The 25765-nt window shown below is 35.7% G+C and overlaps 1 protein-coding gene across 1 annotated transcript in view; it reads right to left on the reverse strand.

Moving 5' to 3' along the window:
• Window positions 1-596: 596 nt before the first annotated feature.
• Window positions 597-25765, reverse strand: part of LOC125829286 (uncharacterized mitochondrial protein AtMg00860-like) — a 159561-nt gene continuing 134392 nt past the window's right edge. The window contains exon 2 of the mRNA XM_049508534.1: window positions 597-986. Coding sequence (XP_049364491.1) covers window positions 597-986 — 390 coding nt within the window. The remainder of the gene's footprint in view (window positions 987-25765) is intronic.

Consider the following 25765-nt stretch of genomic DNA (forward strand, 5'->3'; position numbering starts at 1 on the left):
AATCGTTGCAATATATACCAATTTACTCATCACTCGTCCCCGAGGGACAAACTGGAAAACTGGAGAAGACAAGAATAGAGTAGTATCTGTATCATCAAATAACTGGGGATACTTGTCTCGCATGTCCTTCTCAGTTTCCCAATTCACTTCCTCAACCAGACGATGCTTCCATTGAACTTTCACTGACTTTATCTCTTTGTTTCTCAGCTTTCGGACATCACCATCAAGGATTGCAACATGTTCATCTTCATATTGAAGATCTTTGTTTAACAAAATCGAGTCCCACTTGACGATATAATCTCCATCCTCATGATACTTCTTCAACATGGACACATGAAACACTGGATGGACTCCAGATAGGCTAGGCGGTAAACCCAACCTATAAGCCACTGTCCCTACACAGTCAAGGATCACAAATAGGCCGATGTAGCGAGGACTGAGCTTGCCCTTCTTGCCAAGTCTCATCCCCCTTTACAGGTGACACCTTCAGAATAACTTTTTCACCAGCCTGAAATGTCATGTCCCTTAACTTACGATTTGCATACTCTTTATGTCAACTCTAAGAGGCTAGAAGCTTAGCTTGGATACTCCTCACCTTATATTGAGCATCCTTTAGATATTGTGGTCATAAGAGTCTTGAGCTTTTGGAAGCTCTGTTCACATTTGTCAGTGCACTCAAAAGGTACCTCATTTTCAGTTAGCATTGCCAAGTGCATGGAAATAGAGGCATAATTCTTCACAAACCGTCGATAGTAGCTGACAAGCCCCATAAAACTCCTAACCTCAGTTACAGAACTAGGCCGGACCCAGTTCTTGACTGCTTCAATCATTTGGGGATCTACCATTACCCCTTTCTTTGAAACCACATGCCCTAAAAAGGCAACTGAGGAGAACCAAAATTCACACTTAGAAAATTTTGCATACAATTTATGTTCCGCAAGGACACTAAGAACAATACGAAGATGGTTTGCATGCTCTTCCTTACCCTTCATAGACCAAAATGTCATCAATAAAGACAATTACAAAGGAATCTAGGAATGGTTTGAACACACCATTCATCAAACTCATGAAGGGTGCAGGTACATTGGTCAACCCAAATGACATCACTAAGAACTCATAGTGCCCATATCGAGTCTAAATGTCATCTTGGGGATATCCTCAGACCTAGTATTTAACTGATGATACCCAAACCTTAAATCAATTTTAGAGAATATTGATGCACCCTGCAACTAGTCAAATAGATCATCTATATGAGGAAATAGGTACTTATTTTGAATGGTGACCCTATTCAACTATCGGTAGTCTTTGCACATCCTCATACTACCATCATTCTTCTTAGCAAACATTACAAAGCACCCCACGGGGAAGCACTAGGACGGATAAAACCCTTATCAAAGAGCTCTTGGATCTGGGTCTTAAGCTCTCTTAACTCTGTTGGAGTCATGCGATAAGGAGGGATATAGATTGGGCGAGTGCGACACTCCAAGTCAATATAAAAATCTATATCTCTATCTGGAAGCATACCATGTAAATCATTAGGAAACACTTCCTTAAACTCAAACACTACATGAATAGATCAATAGAGTGGGACTCTGCATCGACATCCCGGATATGAGCCAAATATGCCAAACAACCCTACCCCACCAGTTTCCTAGCCTAGATGAAAGATACGATATTAGTTGGCTTAGGCTTGTACAACCCTTCCTACTCTAATTTTTTCCTGCCCGGGATCTCTTGAGTCACAATCTTAGCATTACAATTAAGCATATCATAATAGGGGGATAAGATTACATCAAAGTCAGTCATATCCAAAATAACCAAATCAGTCCAAGTCTGAAAACCCATAATCAGGACAGAACAAACATGATAGACATGGGGGACTACGACATACTCTCCAACTGGGGTAGATATGGATGGGGGCATCAAGCACATCACAAATCATATAGAATTCCAAGGCATATTGTACTGACACATAAGAGTAAGTAGAAACTGAATCAAACAAAATAGTAGTCATCCGATCACATACAATAATAGTACCTATGATCACTGCATCAGACGCCTTAACCTCGACCTTGCCCGAAAAGGCATAAAACTGAGCCCTGTCATTCTGATGGGTTACCTCTCTGCCTGGCTACACTGCACCCCTACCTAGTTTGGGTCCTAGCACCTCCTAGACCCCATACACAATCAAAAAAAATTCTTCATACACTTGTACACACACACACCATGGTAAGAGAGAAATTACACACAATCATATTTTTCTTCACTCACATGAAAGGCCTTCATTCACTATATCTAAAACTTTTTTTTGGGCACCTTAGATAGAGGAAGAGCACAATACATCGCTAGGATATTTTATTTAGATTTCAATCTAGTTAAGCCTCTTCTCCACCATGTAAGTCTTGCATAGTCATCGAAGCTTTAACATAGTCAATAGTAATCACCCATTTCCTATCAATCAAGCTCCACCACCAACAAAACCCTATAAATCGAACAATATCAAAAATTCTCTATTACTAATAGCTTTAGTTGATTTCTTTTTTGAAATTTTAAAATTTCACTCTGATTGAGTTGTATTGGAGTTTGGGTTCTTTTGGGGCTGTATTAATTTTTTTTTATAAATCATGGTGAAAATTAACCAAGATTTATAAAGAGAATAATTATTCATTAGAGTAAGGTATAAAAAAAATTCTTTAATAAGTCATTTTTTTTTGAAGAGACTAACTAGGTTGTCTCATTATAGACGGGAGATTTAATTTGATAACCCTTTACTAACTTGTTTATAGTTTAATGTCTTTTTTGTAAGATGTTTTCATTTTTCACATAAGATATCTGAAAATGTTATTTTCAATATGTAAGTAGTTAAAAGAGATCATTTCCTTGTATTGATTTCAATATTTAATCTATATATCCCGTGTTTTACCGGATGTATTAGCTAAAATTAGTGTTATTTCTATATCAAAATCTTGTGGTATCACTTATCTCATAAATATAAAAGTTGAGATTGCCAAAATCCCAGATTTTGAAATCAAATAGCACCTAAAAATATTTTAGTAGGGGAATAAAAGTAAAAGAAAAAAAATACTAGGGTCTCCCTTCTCTTTTCACCTCTTTCATATCACCACACCTAATCATGAATCTAATCATAGAACTTATCAATCTAACCAAAAGATCGAAACTTAAGTAAGATAAAAAAAACATGAATTATTTATGTGATGAAGGAATTTAAAAGGTGGAAGAAATTCATATATATTTAAATAAATGAGTGAACCTATTCCTTAGCACTATAAAGAAGAAGCAAAATAATTCTTTCCTCCTCTTTGGTAAAATGACCCATGAGCCTAGCCAAATTCTTGATATCTCGATTCCTCATATAATGCCTAGGTGGATTCTGCATGGGAGATGGAATCAATTGACGAGCATTTGGTAAATCAATGTTTGATGTTGTTGTAGAAAAAATCTATTATTGCTGGAGATTTGAAGAGTCAATAGTAGAACTCTATTGTTGATCATAATAAAAAAAAGGCATTAAAAAGTTTCTTTGGTAGGTTCCCTTAATCCAACATTCTTTGGAGTGAACCTTTGTAGACCTATTATGGCTTGACTTGAAGAAATGAATTATTTGCAACTGATGTATTAGTACTTTCACACACCTGGAACAAAAATACAGGAACAAAATAGGCAAAACGGTGTGTGGAAGTACCAATGCATCAGTTGTAAACAATTCTTTTCTTCAAGCCAAGTCATAGCAGGTCATACAAAGGTTCACTCCAAAGAAAATTGGATTAAAGGAACCCATTAAAGAAAAGTGTTTGTGTCATTTTCTAATTGTCAATAATAATAGTGTTCTAGTATTGACTTATCAAATCACCACCACCAACAGATCTTTTCTACAACATCTTACATTGATTCACCAAATTCTTATCAATTGACTCCATATCAGTATAAAATCCACCAAAAAAAGATATGAGGCTTCATGATATGAAGGCTCTAGCAAGTCTCATGAGTCATTTTACCAAAGAGGAAGAAAGAATCATTTTGGTTCTTCTTCATAGTGCTAAGGAATATGTTCACTCAATGATTTGAATATACGTGCATTTGCTCCACCTTTTTAATTCATTCACCACTTAAAGAATTCATGTTTCTCCTACTTTAGTTTCTATCTTTTGGTTAGATCAATATGTTCTATGATCAGATTCATGATTAGTTATCGTAATATGAAAGAGGTGGAGAGAGAGGTAAAACTCTAATTTTTTGACTTTATTCGCCTAATCAATTAATTTTCTTAGGTGCTATTGATTTAAAAATCTATAATTTTTTCAATTTCAACTTCTATATACGAGATAAGTGATACCATCTCGTTTTGATATAAAAATAACATTAATTTGAGCTAATACCTTTGATCAAACACATGATATATAGATTTAATATCAAAATCAATATCAAGATATGATATTTTATAACTAACAAAATTTAAAATAACTTTTCCAGATATCTTATGTGAAAAAATTAAAATATTTTATAAAAATGACATAAAACTAAAAAGAAAAAAAAGTTAGTAAAAGGTTATAAAGTTAAATCTCTTATCTATAATGAATTAACCAGCTACCCTTGAACAACCATCTTTTAAAAGAATTTCATTTTATGCCTTATTCTAATGAATAACCATTTCCTTTAAATATTTTGGTTAATTTCCACCATGATTTAAAATTTTTAGTTAATTTTGGTTAATGCGTCCCATAAGAACCCAAACTCCAATACAACTCAATTAGAGTGTAATCTTAAAATTTTGAAAAAAGAATCAACTAAAGTTATTAGTAATAGAAAATTATGGGATATTGCTCGAGTTATGTTGTTTTGTTGGTGGTGGAGGTCGATTGAAAGGAAAAGGGCGGTGACTATGGATTGTGGTAAAACTCCGATGACTATGTTGAACTTACATTGTGGAGAAGAAGATGAGTTTGATTACGAGCTAAAAAAATGTCCCATCTATTTATTGTTCTCTTCCTATGTTCAAGTGCACAAGAGAGAGTATTTAGTATAGTGAATGTAGTATTTTGGGACAATGAAGAAAAATGTGATTATTTGTGGTATCTCTCATCAAGGTGAGTGTGCGTGCAGTTGTATGAAGAAAATATTTAAATTTGTGTGGGGTATGTGAGGTCACCCGAGTGTATGTATGGTGATAGTGTAGAGTAATGGTCAAGAAAGTTTATTGCACATGAAAAAATGGAATCTTTTCCAAGTGACAAAAAATCATTGATTTTCTTTTAATTTTTTTTTCTATTTAAAGAGAGTAAACAAAAATAGTCAAAAATAAAGAAAATACTATACTTAATTAGTTAATTATTGAATAAGAAAATTAAAATATCATTAAAAAATACTAATTTAAAAGTAGAATATGATCATCTAGGTCATTTTCTTCTTATTGCATTATTTTGAACGTTTAGAGCTTTTCTAAAGCAATCTCAAGTCATATATGACTTGCTTGGACTGATAGTTTGATCACTTGGTTGTTCGTTTGGTTTTTATACGAGCTGTCATATTTTGGAGCTTTTGAAACTTTAATGGTTGACTTCGATAAAAAATTTAGATAAATAGCCTCAGAATGTAGTTCTAATGTTTTTTTTTAGTTTCAGAGTGTTGATTTTTGTTTAGAAGGTCATTTGGTTTGAGTTTTGTGGCTTCTAGACTTATTTCGAGCAATCTTTTTAATTTTGACTTAAAATGGAGCTTGAGTGTGGGATCCCCTTTTTGTCGATACGACCTCTGTTGAAAGTTTCATAACCTTAGTTGCATTTGGAATGTCAAATTTTGTGGGGTAGCATGGTTTGTTTGTATGCACAAGGTTCTAAACGAATCCTGAACCCCTATCGAGGCATGTTGTCAACTTTAACTTCAGTTGGTGCAAACTTTCCTGGTGCACCATGCTTTTGTTCTTCACTTTCGCAGGCCTTGATTCATGTTCACGGAAGCCGATGAGATTCATCACCGCATTTGTAAGCTCAACTCTGCGTTTGCAGAGTGTTGAGCTCCACACTCTTCGATTTCACGGACGAGATCCCTCATTCATGGAAAATGGTCAAAGTTTACCCAACTCAATTGACAATTGTGATTGCGTCCACGGGGCCCACGTTTGCAAGCATCATTTAAGTGGCATGCTATATTGTAATTAGCGCAAATTTCAGATCATATTTCCAATTTCAAAGTTCAATTTCTTGATCATTCTAGCTCTATTTAAGGTGATTTTTGTTGATAATTACTTGAAATTTCTGCGAATTCAAGTTAGGGCACTGGGGAAGCTTATTATCCCAAAATATCTCTCTTATATCTTTAATGTCGATCTCTTGAAGCATGGACTATTTTTGTATCTTTCCCATTTTCAAGGTACAAGTTCTATGAGTTGAATGACACCAATTGCCATATTCAATTTTGGGATTCCTTACAGCGGTTCCTCAATGCCATTTTTACTTGATTTTAGTTTCGCCTTTAATTTTTTCAATTTGGGTATAAAAACAATTATATTGATGTCATATCAATTATTTGATAGTATGGCAATGGTCGGAGATGGTTTAAAAGGGTAAAGTCCAGTGTAGTCGATATTGGAGCATACATGATCAACTTCGAGGTAGGACACGAAATTTTGATCTTAGATTGAACTTATTTGGTATCTACATGTTGTTTATTTAGTTTTGGGAAGGGTTTTCAGGTAGTACATGTTTATTGATAGAACTCATGGTTAACCTTATTTTTGATAGTTTCCGGATAATTGAACATACCTAGTTTATTGCGTTGTTGGATCATGCCATGTTGTAGCTAGTTTCCTTGTTATAATTTTGTACATGACTTATTCTTTGTCTTATCCTAGGCGTAGGCTAATGATTTCCTTCAAATTGCTATTTGGAGTCGTAATGCCTTAGAAATCCTCTGATGTCATCTCAAATGGTCCTAGCTCCATATAGACTTTTGTAGCATACTTGGTTTGATAGAATGGACCCTTAGCTTGATAACTCTGCCCATATTAGATTTACATCAATAATCTCTCTTTCTTATGGCCCAAGCATATCCTCGGTTGTGATCTCGGGCCTTATTAGTTACATTAGATCGGGTTATGGGTTTTGAGCTAAAGTGGGTTCGTTGAGACTCTGAATATGAATTCTCTATATGGTACATATATGCATGATGATGTGCTAGTGATTATGGAAAAGTTCCAAGCCTACTAGCCACAGATCTAGTCCCTGGTGCATTTCTACTAACCACAGTTTGAGGCCTTGGTGCATTTCTACTAGTCACAATTTGAGGCCTTGGGGAACTTCTATTAGCCACAGTTTGATTCCAACCACACTTCTATTAGTAAGGTTCGAGTCTTGACATTATGGTTCCTTTTGGGATGTAAATGGTACCTTTTCTATGGTTCAAGTCTGGGGTTGGCTGTTTCACTTCCGGATTCCACTTAGTCGTACTTAGAGGTATCATTAGCTCTACTATGTAATCATCGGGCATGAGGGGCCTGTTTAGATTATTTACCTTTTAATTGCACAAGAGTGAACCTTATGGGCTTATAGGTCCAGTTAAGTTATAGATAGTTGTTTTATGTTACTGATTCCTTCTTAATGGATTTATGAGATGGATGGTTGGTATTTTTGTTACTGTTTTATTTAAGTGACATATACTTATCTCTTATTTTCTAGCTTCCAAATTGTATTTATTTTCCAAGATCAGCCAGCCTATAATTCATATTGGGTGCTTGTTGTTGTGATACTCATGTTGCACTCTATATCTATTTCCATGACACATCCGAGTGCTGAACGAAAATATTGATTCGAGCTTTTGCAGGGATTCCCAAAGATAGGGGTTGAGTTGATGGCGTCCTAACTTAAATCATCTCCATTTTTTATAACTTTTGTCTAGTCTTTTGTATTCGAGACAAGTATGTATATATTTTTTGTATTTTGTATCTTGTAGTCATTTTAGTAGCTTGTACCTTCGTCCACTAGGTCGTGGGATTGGATCTTGTACTATTATTTATATTTTCATTTCTTATTTCCGTTGTGTTTTCCTATTTATTGTTATTATCTTCTCATTGATTTTTCATTTTACCTAATATCCTTGTTACTTGTCGTTCAGGGATATGGGTTGGCTTACCTACTAGTGGGCTATGGTAAGTGCTAGCATGACTCGAGTTTTTGGGTTGTGACAAAGTTTTTATTAGAGTCTGACAAAGTTGGTATCAGAGCCCTAGGTTCTACGGTATCATTGATAAAAAACTATTGTCTATTAGTGTCATGTGGATCAATGCAAATACATTTGTATCCTATCTTCGGGAGGCTAAAGGGTCTATAGAAAGAATCTTTCTCTTGGTCTGTTGTTGTGTGTTTGGTTGCTTATTCAGTTTCTTGAATCTTATTTGTTTCACTCTTTGGCAATATGGCTTGTATGTGTGATTCGATAGAGAAGGGTGATACCCCGATGTCGTGTACAAGCTTCACCAGCTTAGGACTAGGGTAGAGAAGTGACACCCGATTCAGTAGTAGAGCTTCTTCTAGCTCTTATTCCTCCATAGCCTGTAGGGACAAGTGCAGCCCAGGAACTACCTAGGCTAGCTATGTTACCAGACATACAGATAGTTATTGCTCACTTATTTGCCATGCTAGGGGATATGTAGAAGGCCCAAGCTTTGGTTATGCCAACGTAACAGGTTCATCCAGCAGTAGTGGCTTCCGAGGTTGGGGTGCCACCAACACCCGTCGCTACTCACTCTATTATCGTAGTTAGAGTTATGCCACTAGAGGAGCAGAAGATGTTTGAAGTGTTTTTTAAACTTACTCCTCCAACATTTTCTAAGGTAGTTGAGGAGGATGCCGATGAGTTTTTGACTACTTGCAGAAAGAGGTTGTATATGTTGGGATTAAAAGAGTCTAAAGGAGAATACTTTACCGTATATCATCTTGACCAACCAGCCAGGTAGTGGTAGCATTCATGTATGAAGTGTACACCAGTTTGGTCTCCTTCCGTGACTTAGACTGAGTTTTCACAAGCTTTCATGGAAAGATTTATACTAAGGAACGTGAGAGATCGATTCTGAGATCAGTTTACTAGGTTGAAGCAGGGATCCATGGTTGTATCAGAGTATGTGTCTTAATTCCATAAACACTCCATGTATTCTATCATGATTCTACCTATAGAGAGAGATAGGGGTAAAGACTCTTATGATAGGCCTCAAAAGCGGTATTAACATTAGGGTCAGTCTAGCCAGCCTGTTCAGTAAACACTTCAAATTGCAGAGGGGGATCAATATAGTTAGGGTAGTTCTGGAACATCAAAGTTTAAATGGATCATATTTGGGTTCTTGAGGTTATGGTGAAAAAACTTCTTAGAGTTGTGCTCTTCGAGGTTGTTTTGATTATGGCGATATTTTCCAATGGTCTATTGAGTGTCCCTGACAAGGGATGATTGCACCTATTCCATAGTCAATCTAGCAAGTTTTAGCTATAGCCCCTCCGGCTATAGGTGGTGCCTAGGGTCAGGATCACAAATGTGGTCACCTGGGGTGCGAGGAGGACCTTGAGGAGGTAGGTCAGGGGTAAATCAGATGCTCAGTTTTGAGGTGGAATGGGAAATCTATATGTAGCTCTAGCGAGGGTGTAGGTTGAGGCATTAGACTCTAGAATCACATGTATGATTCTTATATGACATCACCCTGCCTTAGATTTATTTGATTAGGTTCTACATTCTCTTATGTATCTGTTTATTATGCTTCCCAGCTAAGTTTGTGTTATGAATCTCTGTCGGTGTTACTACGTGTTTTGACCCCTGTGGGTGAATCTTTAGTAGTTGATCAGGTTATAAATCATATTTAGTGAATATCCATGTGTATGACACTCCGGCTAACCTTATTGTATTGCTTATGCCTTATTTTGATGTTATAGTGGGCATGGGTTGGCTATCCCACTATGGTGAAGTCTTATGATACTTCTCTAAGATGGAAATAGTAGTCATGTCAGGTATCCATCTTCTTGTGTTGCATGGATCTTTTAGTCACATGACAACTTAGATTTTCTCTTATGTTCGGGCTCGTAAGGTAATGTCTAATAGGTGTTTTTCTTATTTGGCTTATGTACGGGATGTTAGTAGGGAGGGCCCTACATTTTATTTGATCCCTATTGAAGGAGGGTTTGCAGATGTTTTCCCTAATGATCAACCTAGCCTTCCCTTGGAGCGTGATATTGATTTGTCTATTGAGGTTGAGTCAGGACTCATCCTATCTCAATCCCTCCCTACAATATAGCCTTTATTGAACTTAAGGAGCTCATTGTTCAACGTCAAGATCCCTTGGTTAAAGGATTCATTCTATCAGTTCTATTTTTTGAGAAGAAGGATATGTTTATGTTTATGGATCGATTAACCAAATTAGCACACTTACATTCCTATTCAGTCTTCTTTTAGCTCCAAGAGGCTAGCTCGTGCTTATACTAGGGAGATAAATCATCTTCATAGGGTGCCCATATCTATTATCTCATATAGGTTTTCTCAGTTTACTTATAGCTTTTTGGTACTTTTTAGGACGGGTTGGGTTCCCGGGTTGACCTTAGCACAACTTTTCATCCACAGACCGACAAGATATTCGAGCATACTATTGAGGTTTTGGAGGATATGGTGCATGCATGTGTTTAGAAATTTGGAGGTCAGTGGGACAAGTTCTTAGACTTAACAGAGTTTGCATTTAACAACAACTACCACTCAAGTATTCAAATAGCCCTATTTGAGTACTTATGTTATAAGCATTGTCACTCTTCGGTTGGTTGGGTTGAGGCTGCGGAGCTTGGCCACGTAGGACTAATTTTCTTTAAGAGGCATTGGACAGAGTTTGGGTGATTCAGGATAGGCTTAAGTCAGCATAGAGCATGCATAAATGTTATGTTGACCGTAGGCACCAGCTTTGAGATTTCAAGTTAGTGATCATGATTTTCTTCGAGTATCTCCTATAAAGAGAGTGATGTGGTTCATGAGGTAGAGTAATCTTAGCCCTAGGTATATATGGTCATTTGAGATTCTATAGATCGTTGGTGATGTTGCTTATGAGTAAGTCTTACCTCTTACATTTTAAGTTATTCATCTAGTTTTCCATATTTCTATGCTTCACCGGTATGTTCTTGAATAGTCCCATGTGCTCCAGTATGACTTAGTTCAGTTGGATAATCGTTTGACTTTTGTGGGGGAGCCAACTGCTATTTTGGCTAGATATATGAGGAGTTTGCACTCGACAACTATTCTTGTTAAGGTTCATTGGAGGAATCGTCTAGTCTAGAAGGCTACCTAGGAGACCAAGCATGAGATGCAAGAGTAGTTCCCCTACTTGTTTGAGCCTTCATATACTACTTGACTCTTTATATTTGAGAATGAATGTCCTTTTAGTAATGGATATTGTAATGACCCTCTAGGTAATTTTTTTCCTTATTACATGATTTACGGTGCTTAGAGCTTTCATATAGTGACCCCAAGTCATATATGACTTGTAGGGACTGAGAATTCGGTCACCTGATTGTTCATTTTGTTTTATGTGAGTTTTCGTGTTTTGGAGCTCTTAAAACTTGAATGGTTGATTTTGGACCACTTCAAGTAAACTGCCTCAAAATGCAATTTTTTTGCTAGTTTCGTTAGCTCTAAAACATCAAGTTTGGTCTAGGATAACCTTTGGTTTGAGTCTTGAGGCTTCTGGACTTATTTCGAGCTATCTTGTAGATTTTTGCTTAACAGAACTTGGGTGTGGGACCCACTTTTCTATATCAAGATGACCTTCATTGGAAGTTTCAACCTCTTTATTGAGTGTTAGGTATCAAATTTGGTGGGGTGACATAGTTCGTTTGTGTGCACAAGTTTCCGAAAGAATCCTGAGCATTCCACCACCAATTCCCTCGGCGTCCACCACAGTTACCCTTTGACACCCTTAGCAGCTCTCTAGATTTTACCTTAAAGAAACTAGCTATCTTATCCCACTTAATTTATTCTTCCCAACGACTCCTCCATGCTCCCATAGTTGTCAACTTCTTCCTAATTTCATGGGAGATGGCAATTGTAAGACCCCCCATTTACTCCTAGGTTACACATTCACTTCTTTTTCCTCCTCCCTCACCTAATTTCCATGTCTATCACAAAAATCTTATGCTGAGTAGTAAGATTCCCACTTAGAATAACTTTGCAATCCCTACAAAGACCTCTATCGCCTTTCCTCATAAGCAAGTAATCTATTTGAGTTTTAGCGACGTGTTACCAAAGGTAATCAACTGATTATCCTTCTTCAAAAAAAGAGAGTAAGCTATCACCAAATCACAATCTCTAGAAAAATCCAAGAGCGAGGTTCCACCATAGTTTCTAAACTTCAAAACCAATGCCACCATGCAAATCATCAAAACCACTAAGAGTTATCCAATTGTGTCTATTGAAATCTTCACCAATAAAAACCTTCTCAGTGATCAGAATAACTCCCAAAACTACATCCAATTCCTCCTAAAAATGTATCTTGAACTCCTCATCTAAGCCTGAAAGTGAAGCATATGCACTAATGACATTCAAAGTTAGCCTTCTAACGACTGGATTGATCGTCAACAATCTATCGTCAATACTCCGAACATCTACTAGAATTCCTACACCATTCTTGTCCATGAACTTCTTGAGTACCAAAGTTTGAACCCATCCACATCCCAAGCCTTGGAACCTACCCATCAAATTTCTTGAATACAAGCTATATTAATCTTCTTTTTCTTAAGGATCTTCAATAATTCAGTGGATTTTCTGGAAAAAGTCCCTAGGTTCCAAGACCCTACTCTCAACTTGGCAACACCTTTAATCCCATACCTACCATTGCCCCTCGCCCTCATCCCCAACTATAGATAAATCCTAGTCTATCATCTCTTACCAGGGCCACTAAAGCTAAACTAAGTTAAATGAGAAGCAAAAAATACACTAAACCAGTTAATACAGAATGATAAAACTAACACACTCAGTACTTGTACTATACTATGGAAAGAAATCAAGGGAATATTCTGAAATTCAAAGGCTTCCTAGTCTATCATCTCTTACCAAGGCCACTAAAGCTAAAGTAAGTAAAATGACAAGGAAAACATACACTGAACCAGTTAATACACAATGATAAAACTAACACACTCAGTACTTGTACTATACTATGGAAAGAAATCAAGGGAAGATTCTAAAATTCAAAGGCTTTCAAGAACAAAAAATTCAACTAAATTCTAAAAGAGATATAGGTAACTAAAGATGTAGAGTCGCTAATATATTCTACAAAGAGCAAGATTAAGAGAAGTTCGGACAGACCTGGTAGTGCCACAAAATTTAAAGACACCAGGAAGCCTGGATTTGGATGTCATCGAAATCGTTGGATGTCACTAGAAGTCCATGGAAGTCGTTGGAAATGGTTTCAAATCACCGGAAATGGCCGGATGTCACTCGATCTGGTCTTTACTGGAGTTGCTTGATGTCACCAGAAGTCCTTGGAAGTCGCCAGAAATTATTGGAGGTCTCCGAAAATGGCTGGAAGTCGTCCTATCTAGTCTTTACTAGATAGATCTGGTATGGATTTGACACCGGCTATACTTTTTTTCAAGAACAGTGTCAGCGATGGTTGGATCTTGCCGGTGGTGAGAGAGGAGAAGGCGAAAAAGAAAGAGGATAATAGAGGGGAGAAAAAGATAGAGAGATTTTCTAAATTGATAGAAGATGATGAAAAGTAAAGTATGTGAACATTAACTACATTTTAATAAAGAACTAAATCATTTCTATGGAAGCGTAGGAAAACAATAGAAAATATAATTAATTTTTTGTGACAGAACTAGAAATAAAGATAATGATGGAAGTAGATTGATAATTAACATAAATCATAGAGTTATCACTGCAAAATGAAAAACCATATTGAACAAGAATGGAAAATCCTCAACTCCTCACCAATTCACTTCTCAATTTCCCCAAAAAAAAATCTTTACAAAAAAGGCAGTAGCCACCGACAAGCGATAAAGAAATTTGACGTAAGGATTGGTTTTAGCAAGTTGTTTGTAAGGATATAATTAAAATATATATGTTTAGCTTTGTGTGTATTTTTTTATGACTGGTACTCAAATTAAAATAATGAATATAGTTATAAAACTTGTCTAACTCTATCACAATTTCTTAAGAAAAAATTAAAACAATTTTTTTTAAAAAGTGTTGTCATTCAACAATTATTAAATATAATTATACTAAAAGCAATGAGATATAGTGATTTCTACTCGTTAAATCATGTTATTAAATCTAGAAAAATGGTTAAAAATACGCCTCAATTAGATAACATATTTCTAGAAGAATAAGAAAGTTTTTTTAATCAATTTATAAGAATAACTACTCACAAGTTACAAATGGGATACAAAAAATAATTTATAACTTTTAAAGGTCTTTTTGCATGCATTTGTTCATGTGTTTATGTCAGGAATCAAAATCAGATCATGATGGCGCCTACCATAAACTCCAAGTAAGCAACTCAAAAATCAAGATTACTAGCGATAAATAAAATTAGAAATAAACTAAAGCGGAAGAAATAACAACATAAGAATGGGGTGCACAATTAGATATATAGAAAATAGTATAAAATATACAACAAAGGCCCAAAAGAAACTGAGAACGATAAATATATACATAAGCTAAATCCTGGACCTAGAGTCACCGGTACAACAACGTCTAAATAACAAAAATAAAGTTATATAAAAAAAGTTTGTTTAACAAAATATATAATATATAGACAACACAAAAATAAAGGGAAGCAGCAAGTCTCTGAACGCTAGAAGTTCTCCATGATCCAAACAACAAGGGCTTTGAACGATCAGGAATCGGCGAGGATGGCTTGTACTAGGCATTGTATCAGAAGAAGATACAGAAGAGCAATATGAATGCCAAAATACGAGTACTTAGTAGGCATCATAGGTCGACCGAGCTCATAAAGATAGTGAAATCAAATCAAAGAAGTCACAAAATTGAACAACCAAAACGACAAAAAAATAAGAATAAAGAGAAATGAAAAAAATTATCATATATGTCCCAAAATAATTTTTTATTAGTGTGATTTTAAAGTATCATAAACTTGTATATTGAAGAATTGAGGCTATGAATATGAAAAGGGAGTTATGGACATTACTAATATTAATTACGAGTATATTTATGTAATTTAAAAGGTATGAGTTAAGGAGATAATTTTATTTATAAAATAAAATAATAGAAATAAATAAGAGAAAAAAGTCAAAAGAAAAATTATTGGGCATAGAGAGGTGCAAAATCACCATATCTATATATATCTTTGTATTATATATAAATTTGAAAAAGAATAAAAGCAAAGGTATCTCTTTGAATGCCCCAAAACATTTACTAGTGAAAACTATCAGATTTGGTTGGTGAAAATAATATCATCTATTGAATCCTATCATCTGTGGGAAGTTATGATGATAGATATACCCTTACAACATCTCCTTCCAAAAATGTTAAACTCAAAACTATAATTCAAAATTTAGTTGAGACTCAATATTTTCTAAATTCATTGCTTGTGAGACAAAAAAAGAATCTTGAAAAAAACTAAAAATAAATACCAAGGAATTGACCGAGTTAGACAAATAATTTTTTTGAATTGGAAAAAGAGTTTTGAATCTCTTAGGATGCAAGAGGATGAAACTATTGTTAAGTATTCTGTCAAAACTTCTTTGATTGTTAATAAAATTAGGTTGCTTAGCGAGGATTTTGAATATGACGGAATAGTATAAGAAATTCTTATGACAATTCAAAAGAGATTAGAGTCTAAAATATCATTTCTGGAAGAGTCTAAATATCTCTCTACCATCTTTGTTGAACAACTAATAAGGGCACTTCTAGAAAAGAGCAAAGAAGACCCTTCAAACAAGACAACGTTAATAAAGGTGCTCTTGATAGAAAATAGCATACACAACGGAAACATTTCAGAATCATATGTCTTGCATGAATATAGACAACAATCACAAATACGTATCACATACAAAGTATGCTGAAAAATTAACTTAGGATTACCTCTTGAAGAGTGCGCAGATCTCTTGAAACAAATCAAGCATCAACTCTACGGTCTTCTACAGTGATCCCAATTAACAATTGAACTCTCTCAATACTTGGGTGGACAAGTATCGTATAGAATACTGAATTCCCTTTCTAGGTTAGAAAAATCCCTACTTATAGAGATTTCTCCCAGTCCTAAAAGGAGAAGAAAGTATAAATTCTTTTTTCTTCAAGAAAACCGAAAACACACGTTTCTTTCTAGAAGAAAAAATACATGTTACTTTTCCTTCTTCTGCTAGAAAATAGGATTCTGAGTTCTAATTAAATTGGGCATTGGAGGGACCACAAAATTAATTACTGAGGCTTCCTATTATGGAAATAATTTCAAATAAATAATTTGAATTATTCTTACCATAACAAATTACAAATCATTCCACTAGAACTTTGTAATTGCACTCCTCTATTTATATTTCGAAATTCACCATTAAACACTTATGTAATTCTCCATGTCAAGATTACAGAGACTAATCAATAGATTAAATTATTGACGAATTTAATTCAATGATTAATTTTCTTTAGAGCAATACTTAACTTATTTCATGTGACAGATTCATAAATCTACCGGCAGGGTTTACACATGAAAACTTATAAGTTTCTCATAAAAAGGTGTATCATCAATCTCTATATTGAGACATGGATTCCATCAACTAACCAATTATTTCACCAATATATATTATTATCATTTAATCTACAAGGCATATTGACCCATCTCAGAATTTCATCTTTTAATAAATCAAAACGATAATTAATAAAATACATATCATAATCATTATATCAAGATTAAGAATATAAGTACATTAAACAGTTTAGATAATATGTTTTCATCAATCAGTCTAAAACATCTATCTCTACTTGATCCCATTCAATACATAGAAAATGCACTAGCACGAGAAGTTAGAACTATACCATTCTCATAATCAAAATAAATTATATTTAATCTCTTGCTACAATATTTTTTATGGTTCGTCCAAATTTCCATCTACGATTGTGAACTATAACTTTTAACTTATAAGAACCGATGATTTAATCTTCTGTGTATAAGCTTAAACTCTATACACCAAATCATCTACTATTGATGACACATATATGCCAAATTGATCTATTTAATGTAACACTTTATTCAATTGAATAAATAAATAAACAATTGTTCAATAAATAATACTATATCAAAATGCATAATTAATAGTATATCCTAACAACTCTTTATGCACAAAACATAAAAGACAAAGATAAATATCCTTTTTGCAAATACTACAAAAGAAAAACACACTTGGAAATTTTTGTCGATGGAGACCTTATGAATATGTGAGAATTGTAAACAAGCAGGCTATGTTACAAAAGTGAGCAAGCTTTAAAACAATCTTCAAGCACAAGCAACATTAACAGAAATCAAGGAGGAGCAACTTTCTTAAATTACAATAAATAAAGTAAAGGAGAAGTGTTGAATGTGCTTTTAGTTACTCTAGTAATTTGGCATAATATGTTACCAAGATTTAGAATGAACTTGAATTTTTAGTTGTTGAGATTATTTATTTCACGATCCAGAACATCATGAGGGCACCCATACTAACCACGGTGGGAGATTCATCTACTAACCCAATAGTCCAAAATATTTAATGCGGAGAAACTCCTAAGAACTAAATGGCGCCATAACTAAAATTCTGAAGTAGTCAAACTAGGGATGCAACACCGAAACAAATTAATAAGCTAAGTCTAATGTTTGTGTTCGAAAAGATGGACAAGAAAAAATAGAAGAATCCATGATAGCTCGAAAGACGCAGCTCACCATTGGATTTGGAATTGGACATCTCTCAACTGAAATCTTGGATCAGCCGCCAGAAGATATGTTGTACTCAACAAAGAAAGAAACAAGTGAAACATCACCACACAAATCACAGTGTACTAGTAGGATCACACAACAAGTCGAAAATATGAATCTAAAAAACTCACCACAAGTAGAAACACAGAACAATCACTACATAACAACAATTATCAACCACATAGACTCTCAGTCACATGTCATAAAACAACAATACCTGGATCAACCAATGCATAATTACATGTCCCATATGATCACAATGCAAATGTCCAGTCCTTTCATGGAACAACTATCACATACCTGATCTTCTCACAGAACTCAAACCCAAGTTTTTAGTGTACCGACACGGTACTTGAATCATCCATATTTAGTGTACCGTCATTGTACCCAAGCCAACCAATAATCACAAACAATCATGCACAAACACATAGCACAATGAACAAAACCACTTTAAAAAAACAAGTTACAATCACAAGTTCATTGCATGTGATTACCTACAAAATGTCATTTCATATATTTCCCTACCACACATTTCACAAATGATATTACACAGCAGTAGACATGCATACATACATAAATCGAAAATATCCAATCATCACCTACCTCGAATCATGCCCTTTAGAAACTTTAAATAGCCTAAGTTTTCCCTTTGCGAAGTGCCTCGGCTTGTTCTTTGTCTTAAACAACAATATAAATAACAATTAATCAATAATGGCCTATTAATTTACCCGAATTATTAATAAATCCTAACCTTAGGCCAAAAAATTATCATCTTCCCCAACATTAGGTTCTTTACAACCACAGAATCATGGAAAAACATTCCCTCAATGGAAATAACCTAGACTCTAAGGCTTAAGAATCAATACATAAGGTAGGGGAGTCGAATTCTTACCATTATCGAAAGTGGTAACCCTGCTATAGTGGTTCTCACACTATGTTATGGCAGTATGGACACTCTACCTCCCGCTATAGCGGCCTCGACAAAACATCATTAAATTCAAACTCTGGAAAAGGCTATTTTTACAACATAAATGCTTCCCTTAAAGTCCCGACACATATCTTTCACGCCAAGATCAATTTGAGAGTTATACTTACCCAAATTCCATTACAAAAGGCCCCATGGACTTCTTAAGGTATTGGCAACAAGAAAATATCAAACAAACCTCAAAATCAGACCCCACTCATCCTCGGATGGCCCAGGACCTCACCTAACCCAAATTTCATTTGAGGTTTGCGTAGCAAAAATATTGTAAGTCACTACCCAAAAAGTTTTATGGACCAAGTTCTTTCCCTATTGGCTTACTAATAACAATCAGATCATGTAAATAAATACCATTTTACCCATCACTCTCTCCTTAGTGATCAAACAAGAAAAAATAGCTAAAGAAGAAAAGAGGGTAGTACCTAAATTTGAACAAGTGAGGGTACTTGTCTTGCATATCTCTTTCTATCTCCCAAGTAGCCTCATACACCGAATGATATTTCTATTGATCTTTTACTGATTTCGTCTCCTTTTTCCTTGTTTTCTGGATATCCCAGTCAAGAATCGCAATTAGTTCCTCTTCATATCAGAAATTCTTGTCCACCATAAACGAGTCTCATTTAATGATGTAGTCTCCATCCCCATTGTACCTTTTTAGCATAGATACATGAAATATTGGATGAACCCTAGGGTTAAGGAAATGTCCCCACACCTTCCAGAACCTCGAATGGACTAACGTAGTGAGGACTATATTAATCTTTTTTACCAAACCTCATGACTCCCTTCATAGGTGATACCTTCAATAGAACCTAATCACTAACCGGGAAGTTCATGTCTCTTACCTTGCAATACACACATTCCTTCTGCCTACTCTGGGCTGCCAACAACTTAACCTCAATCCACTTACCCTTTCCTTAGCTTGCCTAGACAAATAAACACCCAAAGGTTTTACATCCCTACCCTCAAACCAACTTATGGTCGATCTGAATCCCTTCCCACAGAGTGCCTCAAATGGTGTCATATCAATGTTATAGTGATGACTATTATTATAGGAGAACTCATAATAGTAAGAATTGATCCCAATGACCCCCAAAGTCAAACATATCTTCCAATACCTGAATAGTCCTCTCTGACTGTCAGTATATGAATGGAAGGTTGTGTTGAAACTGAGTTGAGTGTCCAATGCCTCATGCAACTTACCCTAGAACTTTGAAGTGAACTAGATGTTGCAGTAAAAAATGATATAAACGGACACCTTGTGTAAACTTACTCTCTCTTTGACATAAATCTTTGCCAATTGTTGAGAGCTTTAGTCCACTCTGACTGGAGTGAAATGGGCTGATTTATTAACCTATCAACAATAACCCAAATTGAATCGTATTTCACTAAATTCTTGGGTATTCCCATCACAAAATCCATGGCAATCATTTTCCACTTCCATTGAGGAATGGACATCCTCTAAAGCAAACCTGCATTCCTTTGATACTCATAATTTACCTATTGTTATTTCTGGCACCTGGAAACATACTCTGCAATTCCTTTCTTTATCCCAAGAAACCAATTAAGTAGCCTAAAATCCCTACATCTTGGTCACACCCGGATTAATAAAATAGCATGAACCATGACCCTCTGCCAACATTCTGGATCAAGTCACCAACCCAAGGAAAAAAAATTCTTCCTCCAAACTTGGGCACACCATCAACCTGGAGGGTGGAATCTTGTTTCTTATCACACACAACCTTACCTTTGATCTTGGCCAACTCCCAATCCTTAAATTTTTTAGTCTTGATTTTCTCTATGAAGGTAGGCTTAACCTTAATAATGTCTAACACCCCACCTTTCTTAGAGATACCCAACCATATAAACTTATCCTCTAAGGTCTCAATCTCTCTGGCCAAAGGTTGCTTTGACATCCCCAAGCAAACCAAACTGCCTATGCTAACCGTCTGCCGACTCAATGTATATACCACCATATTAGCCTTACCTAGATGATACTAATTGGTCACATCATAGTTCTTGAGAAACTCTATCATGTTCTCTTCCTCAGAGTCAGATCCTTTTGAGTGAACATATGTTGAAAATTGTGATGATCAATGTACAACTCTCACTTAACCCAATATAGATAATGCAACAAGATCTTGAGAGCAAACACCAGCATGGGTGGGTAGTTCCTTTTATGAACCTTCAACTGTGTGGAAGCATAAGCTATGGCATTCTTTTCCTGCATTAACACAACACCCAAACCCGACTGTGAAGCATCACAATAAACAATGAAATATTTACCTTCCACCGACAAGTTCAATGATTGGTATTGTATTAAAAAAAGCATTGATCTATTGGAAACTCTTTTCACATTTATCTGAGCACTTGAAATGTACCTCCTTTTTAGTCAACTTGATCAAGTGCATAGCAATAAAAGAAAAATTCTTCACAAACTTGCGATAAAAGCTACCAAGCCCAACAAAACTCCCCACTTATGTCACATCGCTAAGTCGAACACAATTCTTAACTTCTTCAATCTTTTGAGGATCTCCCATCACCTCTTTTTTTAAACCACATGCCTAAGAAAAGAAATTGAAGGTATCCAGAAATCACACTTAGAAATCTTATTATAAAATTTATGTTTCCCCAAGATATCTTAAACAACACGAAGATGATCTGTATGTTCCTCCTCTACCTTGGAGTAGATCAAAATATCATCTATACATACAAGAAAAAAGGAATACAAGAATGTATTTAACACCCTATTCATCAAACTTATAAATATTGCAGGTGCATTCATCAACCCAAACGACATTATCGAAAACTTATACTGCCCATATCAGGTCCAGAATGATTGTACCCCAACCTCAAATCAATCTTAGAAAAGACAAACACATCCTATAACTGAGAGAAATAAACCCCTTAGCAAGAAATTCTTAAAGTTGAGTTTAAAGCTCTCTTAACTCTACCGAAGCAATGCGATAAGGAGGAATAGAGATTAGGCAATTTCCCAGCTCCAAGTTAATACAGAAGTCTATGCCTCTATTCAAATGCATATCAGGAAGATCAGCAGGAAGCACCTCTGGAAACTTAGAAACCACAGGGATAGACTCTATAGAAGGAGACTATGTACTAAAATCCAGAACATGAGCCAAATAGGCCAAACCACCCTTCCTTACTTGTTTTCTAGGCCAAATGAATGAAATGATCCTTAACAACTTAGGCTTGTACACCTCTTTCCACTCTAACCTTTCCCTCTCAAATATCTCTAAAGTCATTGTATTAGCATTACAATTTAACACAGTAAAATAAAGGGACAATCAAGTCATACCCAAGATCACATCAAAGTTTAGCATATCTAGAATGACTAAATCTACCCAAGTTTGTAAGCCCATAAACAACATAGAACAATCACGATATACATGAGTTACTAACACCAACTCTCCAACAGGGGTAGAAACATAGATAGGGGCATCAAGGGTATCACAAATCAAATCAAGACCTAGAGAAAATGTCATAGGTACATAAGAATAAGTAGAATCCGGATCAAACAACACGTTAGACATCTGGTCACAAACAAGAATAGTACATGTAATCATAGCATCTGGTTTCGCAGCCTCTAGTCTACTCGAGAATGTATAACATTGATCTCTATCTTCAATATGGGCAACTCCTTTCAAGGTACATCATTTCTCTCCCCGCATTACCATTACCTTGACGTCCCTAATTACCTTTTTGCCCACCATGTGGACATCATTACCTCCTCCCGCTGTAACCACCACTCTGGTCTGCTGCTAAACTTGATTAGTTGCCAGTCTACAAGGGCATTCCTTCTTAAAGTGCCTGAACTCACCATAATGCAAACAACTACGGTCAAGTGAAGTCTTGTTGGATGATATATAAGAAACCCTTGAACACCAATAGTAGCGGGCAATAACTTACTGAATAAGACAAGGCGAATACATATGTTGACTTGGGCCTTTAGAGTACGAAACGTTGTAGTTACCCACATATTTGACATATTTGCCAATGTCTTGGCCTGCCAGCCTGTCAAATTTCCTCTACCTTTTTCACAAAGTCAGTTACCTCATTGAAATCCTTACCCACCAAAGTCATATGCACAGACAAAACTTGTAATTCAGAATTCAGACTATTGACAAACAACATGATCCTCTTTTTTTTAGTACATACCAAATGTGTATAAAATCTAGGTAGGGCATGGAACTTAGCCTCATAAGTAGCCATGGTTATGTTATCATGCTTTATAGCCATAAACTCATCATTTTTCCTATGTCTCAAGGTACGAGGCATATACTTCTCCAAAAAAACAAGGCATGAAATTGTGCCCAAGTCAATGGAGGCAAGACCGATGAACGACATTCCACATAATCTCTCCATCACTACTTTGCCTCACCTTGAAGTTGGAAAGTCACAAACTCGGCCCTATGTTGTTGTGCAATTAACAATTTTTGAAGCCTCTCGTGGCAATCCAAGATGAAATTGAATGCATCCTCACCCTCAGAACCAAGAACCATAAAAAGCTAGAGGCTTAAGCTTCAAGAACTTAGTCAGTATCTCTTGTTCTATACTAATCATCATAGGTCCAAGCAATGGATGAAACAAGGTATTAGCACCCAAGTCCCCATCCGCCTTAGGAATAGTAGCAACAATAGTCTGAGTGACTGGAACTTGAGTAGTATGTGCCGTGGGAAAGGCTCTGATACTTTCCAACCAAATCAGAAAAGCTAAAACCAACTGAACAGTCCCCAGTCCATAGGGGGAGACTTGCAGTCCTAGCTTGCACACTCACTTTAGGTTCAACATCATCTTCAATTCAATCTTAACCTCTTCCTCTTTAGGATCTTGGGATGGGGGTGGGGTCACTTACATAGCTCATTCATATTCTAAGCTCCATCTTTGGTGGGTGTTGCCCTTCTTCTACCATTTCCCCTACCTCTGCCTCTTTCTCTGTCTCTGTCAATATGGGCTAAGTTGTTGTCTTTGCCACTGGAGCTACTACCCTTGTGCAATTATGTTGAGTATCAATCATCTACAATCATAAGAGTGGAAGAGTAAGATACCAATTTCGATCAAAAAGGAAAAACAAAAGAGAATTTCCTAAAGTCTTGTAGGCTCTTGTAAAAAAGTACAAACGTCTCCATACTGTTTGGCATGACTCTACAAGAATCATTTTGGTATGACGGGATCAATGAACCTAGAGTTCTATTACCTAATTTTTCATGATCTAGACCATCGTGAGTGGCACCCACACTAACCACTAGGTAGAGAACCATCTACTAATCCGAAACAAACCTTAAATCATTTAAAAAAAAACCAAGTTTATCATAAATAAAGAAATAAAACAGTTTAAACTACCAAGGATTGAGTCTCCATAAACTCAACTTAATAGGCCAAAAATACTTAATGCGGAAATCTTTTTTAAGAACTACTCCCTCTGTTTAAAAAAGAATGGCCTACTTTCCTTTTTATGATGTTTAAAAAAATGACCTCTTTCTTTTTCGGTATCATTTTAATTTAAGCTTTCAACGTGGCATGTTTAAGACCACAAGATTAAAGAGAATTTTTGTATATTGGACATAACTTTAATATATGACACAAGATTCAAAGACTTATTTATTTTCTTAGACTCTGTGTCAAGTCAAACTAAGTCACACTTTTTGAAACGGGGGGAATAAAAGGCATCATAACCAAAACTCTAAAGTAGTCAAATTGGGGATGCAACCCTGAACTTATCAATAAGCTAAGTCTAGATTCTGTGTACAAATATATGGGCAAGAAAAATAGAAGAACTCTTGACAGCTCGAAAGATGCAGCTCACCCTTGGATTCATAATCAGGCGTCTCTTAATTGAGGTCTTCGATCATCCTCTAGAAGATGTGATATACTCAACAAAGAAAAAACATATGCAACATTAGTATGCAAACCACAGTGTACTTTAGGATCATGCAGCCAGTACAAGATATGAATCTAAAAACTCACCACAAGTAGTAACACAAAGCAATACACAACATAACAATAATTATCAACCACATAGACTCTCATTCACATGTCAGAAAACAACAATATTTGGGTCAACCAATGCATGACTACATGTACCACATGATCACAATGAAAATTCATAGTCCTCTCGGGGAACCACAATCACATACTTGGTCCTCTAACGGAACTCAAATCCAAATTATTAGTGTACTCGTGTGGTATTCGTGTCATCCATAGTTAGTGTACCAGTGTGGTACCCAACCAAACCATAGTTAGTGTACCAGTGACCAAACCATAGTTAGTGTAACGGCGTGGTACTCGAGCCAACAAACAATTACATAGCAGAATGAACAAGACCACATAAAAACCACAAGTCACAATCACAAGTTCATTGCATGAGATTACCTACATAATGTCATTTAATATGTCTCCCTACCATGTATTGCACAAATGATAATGCAAAGTGGTAGACATGTATAAATACATAAGTAAAATATATACAACCATCACCTACCTTGAATCAAACCTCTTGGAAATTCTAAATAACCTGAGATTTACCTTGTGAAGTGTCTCGGCTTAGTCTTGGTCTAAAGCAACAATATAAACAACAATCAATCACTAATGACTTATCAATTTACCCGATATTAACAAATCCTAACCCTAGTCCAAAACACGATCATCTTCCCCAACTTAGGGCTCTTTCCCACCATGGAATAATAGCAATAACCTAGAATCTAAGGCGTTAGAATCAATGCATAATGTTGGGGATTCGAATTATTGCCTTTACTGATAAATTTTGTGGGAACAGGCGCAACCTGCCCAAAATCGCCCCTCCTAAGTCCAAAAACTCAAAGTGTAGAAAATAG

The sequence above is a fragment of the Solanum verrucosum genome, unplaced genomic scaffold (assembly GCF_900185275.1).
Source record: "Solanum verrucosum unplaced genomic scaffold, falcon-dt-bn FXZP01000028.1, whole genome shotgun sequence".
NCBI classification, from domain to species: domain Eukaryota; kingdom Viridiplantae; phylum Streptophyta; class Magnoliopsida; order Solanales; family Solanaceae; genus Solanum; species Solanum verrucosum.